This window comes from Diachasma alloeum, unplaced genomic scaffold (genome assembly GCF_001412515.2).
Source record: "Diachasma alloeum isolate Michigan unplaced genomic scaffold, Dall2.0 Dall_scaffold_00603, whole genome shotgun sequence".
In the NCBI taxonomy this organism is placed as follows: Eukaryota; Metazoa; Arthropoda; class Insecta; order Hymenoptera; family Braconidae; genus Diachasma; species Diachasma alloeum.
This window is the reverse complement of record NW_021680735.1, coordinates 353,177-368,920: the sequence shown is the minus strand read 5'-3', so window position 1 is coordinate 368,920 and position 15,744 is coordinate 353,177. Positions and strand designations below refer to the sequence as shown.

The window sequence follows — 15,744 nt, the reverse complement described above, 5'->3', positions numbered from 1 at the left end:
GCCTTCACTACTGCCAGTGTCTCGACAAAACTCCATTGCAACTGTATCAATGAAAAAAAAACGAGATTGGTTCGGCAGTCGAGACGAAACTACGTCAATCTGCCATGTTCCTCGATTCCGAGATACCTTTATACTGAAATTGTATTCGTGTATTTCGTGTCCTTGTTGGGTTTTTTTCACTCGCTTTCAACCTTGTGAATCAGCGAATTGCATTGTCAAGGAAACGACAGGCAAAATCAAACACCTTCTGGACCAGCAGTTGATGGAGGAAAATGAAATTTTTTGTTATCACAAAAAGCTTCGGATTTTTAAGTAAAAGAATTTACGGCAGGAGTAGAATTTTCAGCTGCTGAATAACAAAATCGAATTAACGATTTTAGCAATTTTTTTTGCCAAGTATACATGGAAAAATAGCGTTTTGCATTAGGACATAATTCTTTTGGATGAACGTCTTGAATAACGAGACAACAGTATCTTAATTTATGACACCATTCACTGAAGGAGTGACACACTGAGAGAAAAGTTCGAGGAAAATTATCGGTAATTCGATACAATACTCCACTCATTTGATTTATCCAAAAAATTCTAAATCTCCGGTAATTTACTAATTATCATTGATTGTATAGATTATTATGGAATAATAAAATAATAAATAAATGAAAGATTTTGAGCACTCGGGGCATTAGGGGTGATAATTTTCGTCACATCTCTTTCTGAGATGAAAAACTGCGGAGACAATTTCTGTCAATAATACCAGCCAGCTGATTCACGAAGATTGTACGTGAATGCTGTCTAGCATTGGAGCGGTAAATACATAGCGTAATGGCCTACACGTAGAAATAAAAGTACATCGGAAGATAGTCTCTAGTATCCGGAGATATAGTCGACTTACCCGACATAAATCCTCCTTTATCCGTCTATCCCGGGAGCTTTGATATTTATGACTTTCTGAAGCACATAAGTTTTACACTCATTTGTAATATGTCCTTTTGAGTCCTCGGTAAACCTCAACTACGCAGCCAACAAATGCCTGAATCTGCAGAAACCATGGAATCCACACAAAAATCAGTGATCCACAGAGTAAATAAGTTTTTAGTTCTCTAAAATAAAAATCACTATACCCCTCGTAATCCTTAATCTGACCCTATATGACCCTAACCTGACCCTTATGTTAACACATGTTACCCTTAATCTGACCCTCGTGACCTCTAATCTGACTCCTGTGATCTATAATATAACCCTCGTGACCCTTATTCGGACCCTCTCGACCCTTATTTTGACCCTTATACTCCTGATTTTTAACCTCGTGCCCCCCGTTCTGACCCTTAAGACCATTATTTTAACCCTCATGACTGTTATTCTGACCCTCGTGACCCTTAATCTCACTTCTGTGATCCTTAATCTGACCCTCGTGACCCTTATTCTGACCCTTATGATCATTATTTTGACCCCCGTGACCCTTATTCTGACTTCCGTGACTCTTCACCTGACTCCTGTGATCCTTAATCGGACACTCGCAACCCTTATGCGGACCCTCGTGACCCTTGTTTTAACTTTTGTGATCCTTAATTGTGGAGTTTTAATTTCGAGCACCAAATTTTGATCACCAGAAGTCGATTCGGATTTGCATAATATAGAGATTCAACCGGAGCTTTTCCAGGTTGTAAGATCGATGGAATCACGTTTGATTAAATCGAGATTCGAAAGTAAAATAAAAAAATGTTCGGTCAACTCAAGGGAAATTGGTTGATTTCATTGCATTCTTCTTTTTGTTTCAGGGAAACATTTGGCAGCAACTGCTCTCATTCCACTTCATTCTGGAACTAGTGAACACTATACCATTCACAATCACGGTGAGTGAACCGAAGTTTTTCTCAAGGATTCATGAAGGGTGGAAAATATTATTGCTATTTTTTAACACTCTTGGAAAGGAAAGTTTGTATTTTGCTTTCTGATGAGCAGGAGGAGAGTGCTGTTCTCTCAGTACTCCAAATCACCAACTGAGGAATTCTTGTTTCAATTGCACGACGAACACTTTCATTATCAATTCAAGTGTGTCGAGAATTGATCTCAAGTATTTTTGATTGAATCAAGTATATTTTATGCTCAATTCAGGTATATTTTTGTCCGTGTAGTGAATTAAAAAATCCCAAATAACGTGTTTTATTCATCTCAAAAGCCCCATTGCTCTGATTCTCTTCGCTAAGTCTCTTCATTTAGGCGCACCTCTTGGTGGGTGTAACGACGTTACGTGATGTCATGATTATCCATTAAACTTTAATGAGAATAATTCCCATTATCCCGGTCGGTCCACGTGAGTATCTGTAACACAATCCCATTGCATAATCTGAGATGCTCTCATTATGCCGCACCACACAGTGGCAGCAAATGTTAAAAATTCTTCTCAAACAAATTTAAACTCTGAATAGTCCCCTTTAATCTCGAACAAACTCACGATCAATTGATCACGCGAAAACTGAACGTTGACTCGTCGTTTGATGTTCAAAAGGGGGCAGTGAAAAATACATCAAAGGGAAGGCACGACTTTTTCCCCATTTGCTCCAGTAGATTTATTCATCAGATTTGTATACCACACGGTGTTTATGATTCTCGCGTGATTGGCTCACACAGAGTGAGTGACAATAGTTGTGCGCAGTCATTGTGATGAATACAAACGTACAATATTTGGGGCGATTGTGAATCAACTGAGTGGACTCGATCGACAATGTTCAACTGATTTAATTGTCTTTGATGTCGTTGGAAAATTTTCAATGTCTATAGACATCGTATGGCAGTAGACTGATTGTTAAGAGCATAATAAGAAAAATGAACTGTAAACGTGACACGAGACTTGATACAAAAATTGAGGAGAAAGGAGAGGAAAAATGTAAAAAGAGATACTAAGAGGGTTTTTTTATGTTTCTTTTTTATACTTTTCTTATTCTTAACCCTCGATCACTCGCGCTCGGCCGCCAGCCTTCATCCGTCGCACGATTAGCGCAGAGTTGAACCGGGCACGCTGTTGCCACCTTGGCGCTTACTGTTATGCGCGCATTCCAAGTGTGGCAGTGAATGCAGCAACACTGTTGCTTGAGAGGTCGACAAGGACTCGCTCACACCGAGCGACGCGGCGCCGCTTTTTTGCCGTTCGACGTTTCTTTTCTATTTTTAGCTAACAAAATTTCCCGACAAATAAACAGACAACACAAGCGCTTGAGGATGTTTATGCAAAATCCCAAGTATTCAAAAAAAAAATTGATTTTTTTCGACTGAGAAATGAAGTTATTTCCTTTATCTTCATAGAAATTTTAATCCATCAACCCACGATTATTATTTATAAATGGAGTGAACAACATGCACTAAACGCAGGGATCAGAACAATCATCATATTCAAAATAAGTTAAATTTAGCTCCTGTTAACTGATAATAGTTCCCAACAATTTTCAACTACCGAATTAATCATCAATCGAATATTCAAATTTCGAAATAATCTATCAACCAGTAATCGTGTCAGGATTTTGACCATTACATGTCTAATTGAAAAATCCTTTTATGAAATTTATGATTATTTACTCAATAGTTGATAGAAAATTTAAATCATGAATTACTTTCATATTTTCAAATTTCAAGTAAGATAATAAAATCATAGTAATAGAACGGTGCAAATTCTAATAATATTACAAAATATTACAAATGTAATGATTGTCGACTAATCGCTGACTAAACGCATGCGCTAACATGCGCATATATGGGATAGAATCTTTCAAATATTTCCTCTTTTTGTTCGGGTACCCCAACTTTTCCTCTTGCCATTCGATTCACTATAATTTTGCATATTATCTTCTATTTTTATTTCTGTTTTTAGAGTTTTCTAGTAGATTAATTATAAATTTCATCATAAATTCCATGAGAGCCCCCGAATAAAGAAAAATTCGTTTATTTATTTCTGACGAGACTATTGCGATTATTTTTTTTTAACATCAAAGAAGTTAGCTTCACATGTTCTGCTATCAGCCAAAAAAATTATAGAATTTTCCTTGCACATGAAAAAATAAGATTTGCTAAAAATAACTAAACATCCTTAATAAAAGGATTGAACTAGGAACTCTAATTTTTTTCAGAATTTTTAGGCATCGAGCAAAAATATAAAAACGCTAAAATATAAAAAAAAATAAAACGGGCGGCGCCGCGCTCCTTCAGCTAGTGATCGAGGGTAAACAGATCACATATTCCTCAGAAAAAAGGACGAAAAAACGACTGAAGAAAAACAAGAATAAAATAAATATAGATAATCGGATAATGAAAAGCAATTGTCCACTAGTTTTTCTAAGGAACATAGGCTCATTCGAGAATAAAGATAGTATAACAAAAGAATACCAAAAATACTCTTTTGATATCCCTTTTTCATATACTGTTGGAAATTTTTTGAAATTGAAGTAACAGATGCAGTTGAACTTGAATTCAATTTCAAACTAAATGGCTCATGGATTCCTGATTCACCTTGGAAATTCAATAAAATTAAGTTTTTCATGATAAATGATCATTGAATTTTCAAGGACAATTTGGACTTTCATATCTAGCGTGAAAATTAAGCAATACATTCAATTGAATGTTCAACAGATTGAAAATTCAGAAGAACAGTTGCCTGAATTTTCACGATCTTCATTAATTTTCATTGTCGTATGAACCTGAGAAATCAAATTTTCTTTGAATATTCCAGAAAATTGATAGATTTATTGATAACAAGATCAATGGAAATTCCGTGTAAATTATTCGTTGTTAAAAATTTGAAGATTTTTTACTTGAAATTTAAAGAGTAATTTTCTAACAGTCCATGTTCTCTTTCCTCAATCTAGATAATTCTGTCTAGCACTATGTAAATCAATCGACTCCATTTCTGGAGCATCACTATGAAAGTTTCCTCGCAGTACAATATAATTTCGTTCATTCCCAAAATTTAACAATGGACCCCCAACAATTTTCCCGTTAATCAACGACAAAATGTGGACTCAGAAATTAGTAGATTTTCACACAACTGTTCTCTCATTTTCATTCTATCCATTCCACTTTCAGTAAAAATTTCCTCCCTAGGTAAAACCCTATAATTTGGCTCATCACTTTGTTCCACCACTCCCCTGAGAAACCACAACCCGTGAAAATCCCCGAAGTTATTATTCCCTCATTTCAAGTTTTAATTAATGAATTTTCAGATACTTTATCCACCGATGCGAAATCTGTTCATTCCGGTATTCCTGAACTGCTGGTTGGCAAAGCACTCACTGGAGAATATGTTCGTAAGTTGAAAGTTTGGGAGAAGTGGAGCAAGTTCCGCGAGTGATGATAGAGAAGTGATGGAATACTAATTATTATTGCAGAACGATCTTCACAGAGCAATGCAGAAGTCACAATCGGCCTTGAGTCAGCAGTTGATGATTCTCAGTGTTACTTTACTGTGCCTTGTCTTTACCAGGTGAGTTTAAGATTTTCTGGCGATATTTTGTGAGAGGAGTGTAACAGTTTTAATTGAGTGACACCATGATTTCAAAATGAAGACAATTTTAGGTGATTTTAGCCGGGATTTCAGTGATTTCGGAAAAAATGATTTCGGTGATTTCGACACGGAGAGAACTATTCAATAAAAATTACGTTTCGAAACGTAATCTGGGAGCGAAGTAAAATTCAATAAAAAGTGTCAATCGTCACGTAAATTCTACGATCTGTTCCGTAAAAATTACGCATCCGTCCGACGCCTCACGGCTAGCCATGAGTCACCATGAGGGGGAGATTTTAACAACACGTTCCGTAATTTTTCCGGAACTTTTCGTAAAAATTCTTAAACATCCAAGAATTTTCATGTTCTGAGGCATAATAAGTCTTGAAGTTTCTGTTAGATTTTACAACTTCCAGAAAAATTACGTGACTTTTTCGTATTTTTTCGGTGACAGACCCGAAAATTTACTGAACGTTTCAGATTTATTCTCTTATATTCCTACAGAAATTCACTGAAAACGATTCTCGCTTGCGGATTACGTGAAATGTTCCGTAATTTTTCTTGAATATTTCTCTCCGTGGAGCGTCACGAAAGGTGATTTTACGATTTCAAATGATTTCATTAATTCGAAATCAGTCATTTCAGAAAAATAAAGTTCACAAATAATAGAAGGGAGACAAAACGGGTTGTGTCAAGTTATGAAAATCAAAACTGGCAATGTTAAATAGCGAATAATAACGAATTCGTTTGATTCTACTCCGTTAATCGTCAGCTGATGACGATGAAAAGTGATCCATTGTACCATTTTTCTATGGCAGTGGGTCCGGCATTGTATTATCATTGCTGGCAGGTGTGTCAATTTTAAAATCACGAAATACTTGCACGGTTCGTACTACGACAGTGCGCCACCGATTTCGGTGCACGGAGAGAAATATTCAGTAGTAATACCACTAGTGCTTCAAAATTATCGGATATTTTCCGATAGCTTCGTTCCTAGGTAGGGAAGCTTGAGGAAAATATCCGATTAATTTTGAAGCACGAGTGATATTTGACGGATTATTTTTCCACTCGGATTTCGGCCAAGCACAGTGCAGTGAACAGCATCTGGATACATTTACACAGCCATACATTTACAACCCACTTTTTTGTTTATCTATCACACAGAATATTAAACGTGAAATGCGTTGAAAGATGAGAAACATTTGAAGAGCTACTAGTGAATTTCCGTCAGAAATTGTTCAGAAATTTCCGAAAAAAACTGTTTGACAGCCTCAAATACTGCGCTCTGATTGGCTGAAATCCGAGTGAGAAAAATAATCAATAAAAATTACGTATCTTTTCCGTAATTCTGGAGCGAACGGCGGTTGTAGGACACTTTATGGAAGTGTCACGGAATTTTTCCTGAGCGTTCAGTAATTTTTATCTAAATCTCCTGTGAAAATAGTATATTATGTCATCAGGCGATAAAAGTATTATCTGGCGAATTTTTTTAGAAATTTCCGAAAAAAAAAGTTTGACAGCCTCAAATACTGCGCTCTGATTGGCTGAAATCTGAGTGAGAAAAATAATCAATAAAAATTACGTATCTTTTCCATAATTCTGGAGCGAAAGGCGGTTGTAGGACACTTTACGGAACTGTCACGGAATTTTTCCTGAACGTTCCGTAATTTTTATCTAAATCTCCTGTGAAAATAGTATATTATGTCATCAGGCGATAAAAGTATTATCTGGCCAATTTTTTCAGAAATTTTCGGAAAAAAACTGTTTAAAACTTTTATAAAACTCGCCTTCGGCTCGGATTATAGAGCCACATTCGCCAGATAATGTTTTTATCGCCGTGTGACATGATATTTTATGTCCTTGGGCCTGAAAACCGCGATCTAACCGAGCAAAGCGAGGTTAGAATCGCGGTTTATCAGGCCTAATGACATAAATTACAAAACCGTCACTTAAATTTTCTGAGTCGATTCCGTAATCGGTGAGCGAATTTTGAGTTCCGTAAGTTTTACTGAAGATCTCTCTTCGCGTGATTTCAGACGATTTCACGTGATTTCGGAGATGATTTCGAAAGTGATTTCGAAGAGCTGAAATCACTTGATTTCGGTGATTTCGGCGATTTCGGAATGATTTCATGCCAGAGTGGCCCCATGATTTCGGAAGTAAGTAGCTCCTCGTTGAGGAGTTACACTGTTGGAAAAAAATGACTTTTCATCGCGACAGTTGACAGTTGATCGCGAATTTTTAGGACAGTGACACTCAACGTGATTTAGTGAAAAAAAACATAAAATTTCAGGTTTCACTAAAATTTCAGTAAAATTCCAGAATTTTAGGCAGCATAAAGACGAGAATTCCTTAATTCATTGAAATTTGATTTGCTTTTATTTCATTCATTTTTCCTGAACATTCCTAATTTTTCTGAATTTTCACAAAATAATTGAGCTGAAAAATCAAGTGTTTATTCATTTCCAGGTCATTTGAACAGCAAATCAATGGAATATTTTATTTTTCAATGACAAGATTTCCTGAAATTTCAGTGGAACTTGAACTCGATAAAAATTTCCGGAATATGGCACGGAAAATTCAGACGAAAAATTTTAACAAAACTAATAAAAATAATAAGAAAAAACACTTCCCCCTGGGGACTGTTTAATTTTAACAGTGTACTAGGGATTTGAGTTGAAAACATCAGAAAAAATTCTTGATTGATTAACATTCCCTCCGAAAATATCTGATTCTCATGACGATGTCGTCAGCAAAAGGAACCAAATTAATTAATTCCACCTCGTCAATCTAAACTTCTCAATACCCCTGAAATAACCGAAAGAAGTAATTACAATGACAATCACTCGCCGCGATTTATGAACCCGTCAGCTCACCATCACCGGCCCAAATCGTCCACCACAATCTCCTCGACATCAATCCCACTAATCGAGAGACTATCAAGATCTCCATCAGACCCCCAAAATCCCCACTTACTCCGTCATCCGCTCATGATCCCAATCAGTGACACAATCAAACTTCTGTGAATTAACAATCCCCCAAATGACGGTTTTTCTACCTCGCATCGAGACTTCGAAAACAACTCCGATCATTCACGAAATCCGAAATCCCAGCGGCGACTTGACGATTCGTCATTATCCTCTGGGGTAAATCCTCCTTTCTCACTTTTTTCCCTCTTCCATCATTCCCTCTTTTGTGTTAATATCCCGGAGACACGAAAAAAAATGAATTGAGGCTCGGGAGGCAGGGACTGATGGTGTTTTGGTAATTGCCTGGTAATTAATCAATTTTTGATTAGTGTATGTGGGGATACTTTTTAAAAGATAAAAACAGTAAAAGATTTAATTCATACACATTTAATTATTGGAAATTATTTACAAAAGTTTAAATTATAAGAACACTTCAAACATTTAATTATGTTAAATGTTAAATTGAATCGTCAAGAACCGTCTAGTGCCTCACAAGAGGACTTCGTCAAAACGTCTATTTCTTCTCGACCCTCCAAAATCAACTAACTCCTGTCACCCTCAGCCCTATCTATACTCAGTTCCTCCCCCTGGCGTCTTCCCCCACCAGCAAGCTTCGTTGGGCCTCACTTGCCAATTTCCCTTCTGGAAAAATCCTGAGACGTGGCAGCGTGGGCCAGCCAAGGGTCGTGAGTCACCTATGAGGGTACTCCGGTCTTTCCGCAATAAAATAATAAAACTACCCGACTTAATCTTATGTCCCGTCTTAATCCTACCTTAATAAAATACCTTCATAAAATATCATCGACAAAATTCTTAAACTTACAATGGGCGAACCTTCGCGTAGTTCCCCAGCGTCTAGACTTACTTCTTATATTTTACTTGGGAAGTTCCCCATCGTCTCGACAATCAAAAATCCCCGATACTACATGTAGTTAGCGATATTAATGAAGGACTTCACCTATTTTATATTTGGATTATTTCCGCGGAAGTTTTCGAAGTTTCTTCACGATTTCCATCGAAATATGTGATACAAAGATGACGAAAACGAAGGAAAAAGGGAATTGTTATTTTTCTGCTCTTCCAAAAACTGAATTTTGAAAAAAAAACAAGCTAAAATTATTAATTTTCAATATAATCAGCAACATACAAAAAATTGAATGTGGAATTTAAAATTTACACATCAACATTGGTCGGTAAACAATGAATTGACTAAACAATCGCGAATGAAAAAAAAAGATTTTTGTTATTAATTTTTTCATTTTTCTCCTTCTAAGAGATAAAAAAATCCAATTAGCATTTTCGAAAATATAATCGATCCTTGAAAATAACGACTTTTTTCAGGTTGACCAATGAACTTTAAAATGTATCTTCTCCCGTTTTTTTAATGATTAAACTGCGAAAATTTGTGATCATATTTCAAAAACTATTCCGAAAAAAAATACGTTAGGATTTTTCAAAAGTTGATTCTTCGTTTAGAAAAAATTCAAATCTAATTTTTAGCGATCGGAGATTAATTTGACCTGAAAAATCTGATTTCTGAGGAAAAATCACGCGGAAAAAAGTGTTTTTGAAGTTGTTTTCTCGAAAAACGCAAATTTCATTTCCCGAGGTGAACCTCCCCTTAAAAGAGAAATGGGAGTTCTTAAATACACTTAGTTCAAGAAGAAAAATCGTCACCCCCTGATCGTCCTTCACCCAATAATGAAATTCTCAAGTCGATAATACTCATCGCCCCATGAGACCGATAATTCTCCCCTCCGCTCCCCTATAAGAACCCTAAAACAAGAATCGTCTAAGAAATGCCGTCCACCCCACTCATGAGCACTCTCAATTCATGTCTGAAGTCAGTGGGGGTGAGCGAAGTTAAAGTTACCCCTCGGGGTTGTACCGTGTTTCCCAAATGACCATACAGAGACCACACGCTTGATACGCCTCCGGCGTTTAACAGAACCAAAACACAACTAGCCAACTGCGCATAATAAATTTAGACGAGAGTAAATTCACACCGAGTCAATAATAACGGTGGAATGCTCTAGGCTGTTTAGAATACTAGTTAAGTTATGTGTACCCTACATATGAGGAGTTGAGTATTTTGTGGGTGCGGTCATGGAGTGGGGGGGGGAAAGGGGGAGGACTGTTTCTTTAGGAAATTGGGAAGTTAATTAACAGGTGGGGTTGTAGTTCTGAGGGGAAAATAATCACTATAATTGTCAGGGTGACCGTTCCGGAATTTGTTATTTGCCGCCCCCTCACATGGAGAGAAATATTCAATAAAAATTACGTATCTTCTCCGTAATTCCAGAGCAAAATGTGGTATTAAATATTAAATGTGTAGGAAGTTTTACGGACCTGTTACAAAATTTTTCCAGAGCGTTCCGTAATTTTTACTTGAATCTCTTGTGAAAAATTACGATACCGTCACTTAAATTTTCTGAGTCGATTCTGTAATCGGTTAGCGAATTGGGAGTTCCGTAATTTTTACTGAACATTTCTCCACGTGTTCTGCGCCTGATCGTACTATGCTGCTTCCAGAGTCCTCGAAACTCGTCACAGCCCCAGTTTGCTGAGCTAAGCAATCTCACCGTTTTCTTCACTAATACCGTCTCGTGTCATCATTGACACAGACTAAAACAGTCAAACAATTCATCAACTTGGACTTGAACACCGTTGGACTGCTGACCAATGTCTTGATGACAGGAAAGAGAAATCATATTCCTCGTTTCCACCATCCACCATTATCTTGACTCTAACAATAATTATTCACTAAATCGACGTATTGCTCGAACCCAATACGTCGGAGCTCATAGCCCTGAAGATGCAGACTGCAATATTTGCGAAACGTCGGCGCAACGCTGAATCCAAACGCGGCATCCATCCGGAAGCTAAAGATTTCATTAATCATGGCCGCGAAAGCCTCAAAACTAAGACGTCACAATCTCAGTTCTAAAACGTTCCTAAGAGCCTTGTTTCCTTTTTCATAAAGTTGATTGACAATGAATCAGTTTTGATTGTTAACTTTTCATTCGCCCTGCGATTGGTTGATGGATCAATCAATGATTTCCATGACTACGAGGATGTTATTGTGCGTTACAGCGCTCACTTGAAGGTGGTCGCGCGCGACGGCGCGCATAATTGCCTAGTTTTCCCATGAGAGTAACACGAAATTTTGACGAAAAATTCGAATCCTTCTTCCCGCTCCCCCCTGTAATGTCACTAAAAATTTTATAATCATGGAAAATTACTGAGTAAATGAACTACGTTTCAATAATAAAAACTATTAAATGAATTGATTCACCTAGACTTAGTTTGAGAAGTCACTTTCTCATCATAAAAAAAATTATCGTCTTCGGGACAAGTACAAAATTTCTTGAAATTTTCTTTTCTCACTGTAAGATATTTTCGCCTCTTACGTATGCCATTGTAGTTTCTGGAAAAACTTTTTTTTTCGAGTGCACACAAGTGCATGAAATTGAGCTTTAGCTGCTCGAGTGGTTCTTCAATGCGCCAATCGCCAGAAGACTCCAAAACCCATAAGAAATTTCCCTCCCCATCGTCCCTGGAAATCATCTACCCGCCATACATCCACCTCGAAAGGAATTTAATTCAATCTAACATAAGTGTGTGAAGTGCTGTAACACGAAATTTACGAGGTTTGATAATACCATAAGATGCAGAAGCCAGTGACAGAGCTTGCTCTTCCATACACATAGCAGCGCTTTCACTCTCGAGTTTCCACAGGCACTAGCGCCATCATTGGGACGTGAATCCACCCGGGAATATCAGAGGCGCAGCGACTTTGCACTTTAGATTTAATGGTAGAACGCTATACGCTCGATATACTGTCACGTGTATTTCACGATGTTGCACATGACACACCTCTGACCACGATAAAGTGAGATCAAACTTTTTATCATATTAACAGGACAGAGAGGCCAGAGTTCTCTCATGCTAATTAATTATCAGTCCTTTATTTTGCGGAGTAACATAGGGTAATTAACGCTCAGGTGCTTCTACCTCTCAATTAAAGCTTTCGATTTCCCTTGGGGATTTTAAAATGGAGAGAAAATCATTTTGAAATGCGGAAATAGTGGGAAATTGCTGCAAGAGGTGTAATGCAGTCTGTTGGATGATACGCAGATAAAAAAAGAATGAGAAACTGGTTATTTACTTTTTTGCTTCCGCATGGAAGCATTGTATTCGTCAAATCCGAAATTTCCGATTTTTCGTGTCAGGATAAATAATTTTGGCCTCAGGAGTTCGAATATGCTATTTTTAGACCATCTCAGGATGTCAGGATAACTGAAAAAATCATTGTTTTAATGAATCTAATTGTGATTTTAAAATATTCTTCCCTATGCCATTTTGATCGAGTTCAATCATGAGCTTGTTGTTGAAAAAATTTATTTTGAAACCAATATTCGGGGGAAGGTCGAAAATTTTAACGTTGGGGCAATGCTCACTGCCAACGTTGAGGCACTGTTGGTTACCAAAGTTGGAGCGATTAAGGATGTTTAGCCAGTGTCGGTAAATGTTTTTTTTTTCATGGTGAAGGAAAATTCTGTAATTTTTTCGGCTGACAGCAGAGCATATCAAACTAACTTTTCTACCGTTAAAAAAAATTAATCGCAATAGTCTCGGCAGAAATGAATAAACTAATTTTCCCTTATACACTGGCTCTTATGAAATTTATGTTCAAATTGATAATTAACCTAGTAGAAGACTCTAAAAATAGAAATAAAAATAGAAGGTAATGTGTAAAATCATACTGAATCCAATGGCCAGAGAAAAATCTCGGGTATCCAGGCAAAAAGAGGAAATATTTGAATGATTCCATCCCATATAAGCGCATGTTAACGCATGCATTCGGTGTATTTTGTCTATTTTATTTCTAAATAATGAACATGGGTTGGTGGATTGAAATTTGTATCAAAGTGAAGGGAATATCTTCATCTCTCAGTTAAAAAAAATCAATTTCTTTTTAAGTACTTGTGATTTTGGATAAACATCCTTAAACATACATGTCTTCAGGGCGTCTTAATTTGAGGTATTAGAGATAAACATGTAAATATAAATATGATCCGAAGGAAAGTGAGAGTGAGGAAATGAGTGGGTGTAGTGTGGGGGCTGACGACGGGGATCGATGTCCGAATGACCGTCACGCTAGGTTCAGGAAATGGAGACAGGATATAGGGTCATTTCGTAGGCTCTTGTTGAAGAATCTGGTGAGGTGATTTACGGTTGAGAACGAATATTAAGGATTATGAAAATTATTCGTGAAGAGGGATGGTTTCTTGGGGCGGCTTTAGGTTATTTGGGGAGATATTACTGGGGGAACGTTAATTTAGGAGTAATTGTGGGGAAAATTTATGAAAGAAAAAACAAAGAGTATTAGTTGAACTTTTTCAAATAAATTCTCTTTTAATATTGGAAAATGGAAATTTAATGTGAAGACATTTTTTTTTCTTATTAAGCAATTATCAGAAACCTATATATTTTATATTATATTATTATTAGCTATATAATATGTGATGGATAACACTATCATTTGAATAGATTTTTTTTTCAACTAAATATTCAATTCACAGTCTTTGAAGAATCTATCAATGATCTTTATCACAAGAAGGTTTAACATATATACTATATGACTCATCACAGAAGGAAGTTGACAATGTTTCGTGATACTTTTTATCATTTTTTTTCCTCTGCTGAAAATTTGAAGAAATCTATATATCGATTATATTTTTAAAATTGAAAAAATTACTCGGAATGTTTTCTTTCTGCGTAAATATGTACACGGAGAGAAATGTTCAGTAAAAAATTACAGAACTCTCAGTTTAGTCACCGATTACGGAATCGCCTCAGAAAATTTAAGTGACGGTATCGTAATTTTTTACAGGTGATTCAGGTATAAATCACGGAAGGCTCTGAAAAAAATCCGTAACAGTTCCGTAAAATTTTCTACACTGAGAGAAAAGTTTCCTAATACGTAGACCATATTTACTTGAGAGAAGTAAATTATTTTCAAGAGTTTANCCGATTACGGAATCGCCTCAGAAAATTTAAGTGACGGTATCGTAATTTTTTACAGGTGATTCAGGTATAAATCACGGAAGGCTCTGGAAAAAATCCGTAACAGTTCCGTAAAATTTCCTACACTGAGAGAAAAGTTTCCTAATACGTAGACCATATTTACTTGAGAGAAGTAAATTATTTTCAAGAGTTTAAATCTACCGACGTCGGTGGCCGAGTGGATTAGACGCAAGTCTAGTGTGCGAAAGATGGTGAGTTCGATTCCCCGTGGAAGCGAATTTTTCAACGGAAGGTCCCGGCGAGCGGGAGGTTGCTAATAGAGGAACCGCCTGTACCGGCATGGGTTTTCTGTGGTTTCTCCATGCTACTTCTATGTTCTATAGGAGTGCGAATGTGGTACAGTGTAGAATCCACAGCCGCATGCATAGGGTTGGATAGAGTGCCGAATGGGACCCAAAAAGGGACTCTCCGAGGCCGTAAAAAAAAAAAGAGTTTAAATCTCAGAATGTTTGTGGTTCACGGAACTCAAATGAATTCTCATTTATCACTATCGGTGCGCATTATATCATGAATATATTACATATCGAAAGAGTGGAATTGCATAACAAAAAAATTATGAAAACAATAAATACTTGACGATTGGCGATTCTTCTACGCAATTTGAGTGAGTTTATTTGCGACAAAATCAAACTTGAGTACAAGAATATTTTAAAGCATCAGACCTTTCTCGGGCCACATGAGTTGAGATGTCTGGTAGAATTGAGCAATTGAAGAAAAATTATTTGTCTCAAGAAAATATTTTTTAGATATTAGAAATTTTTTTTCTCAGTGTACAACTATATTTCGCTCCGGAATTACGGAAAAGATTCGTAATTTTTATTGAATATTTCTCTCCGTGTAAATTTTACTAGACTTACTAGAGTTAAATTTTCCTAGACCTCACCTTTTGCGAAAAAAATTGAACAAACTTCCACGAAGATTCATTTAGTCCCTGCAACTATCGCGGTTTACATTTACCGTACGCAAATTATCTAAAGTTCAACTCCCAGGGTAAGTAGATAAAGGAGGTAAAATTAGCTGGGGTGCTTGAGGACATACCGAGTCAACTCGGTTGACTACGTTTTCAGGTGGTTTGGACGCTGGAGTTTGGCATTTCACTGGGGCTGTGGGAGAAGGCGGAAAGACACCGGTTAAACTCAATTTTTCAATTCCTCGGTCGCGCAAAGTCTTTGACGAAAGTTATGGTGGCGGAGA

The 15,744-nt window shown here is 36.8% G+C and overlaps 1 protein-coding gene across 1 annotated transcript in view; it reads left to right on the top strand.

The window, feature by feature from the left end:
- Window positions 1-15,744, top strand: part of LOC107043570 (potassium channel subfamily T member 2) — a 169,943-nt gene that overhangs the window by 111,984 nt on the left and 42,215 nt on the right. The window contains exons 6-8 of the mRNA XM_029126494.1: window positions 1,779-1,853; window positions 5,211-5,294; window positions 5,376-5,470. Coding sequence (XP_028982327.1) covers window positions 1,779-1,853; window positions 5,211-5,294; window positions 5,376-5,470 — 254 coding nt within the window. The remainder of the gene's footprint in view (window positions 1-1,778; window positions 1,854-5,210; window positions 5,295-5,375; window positions 5,471-15,744) is intronic.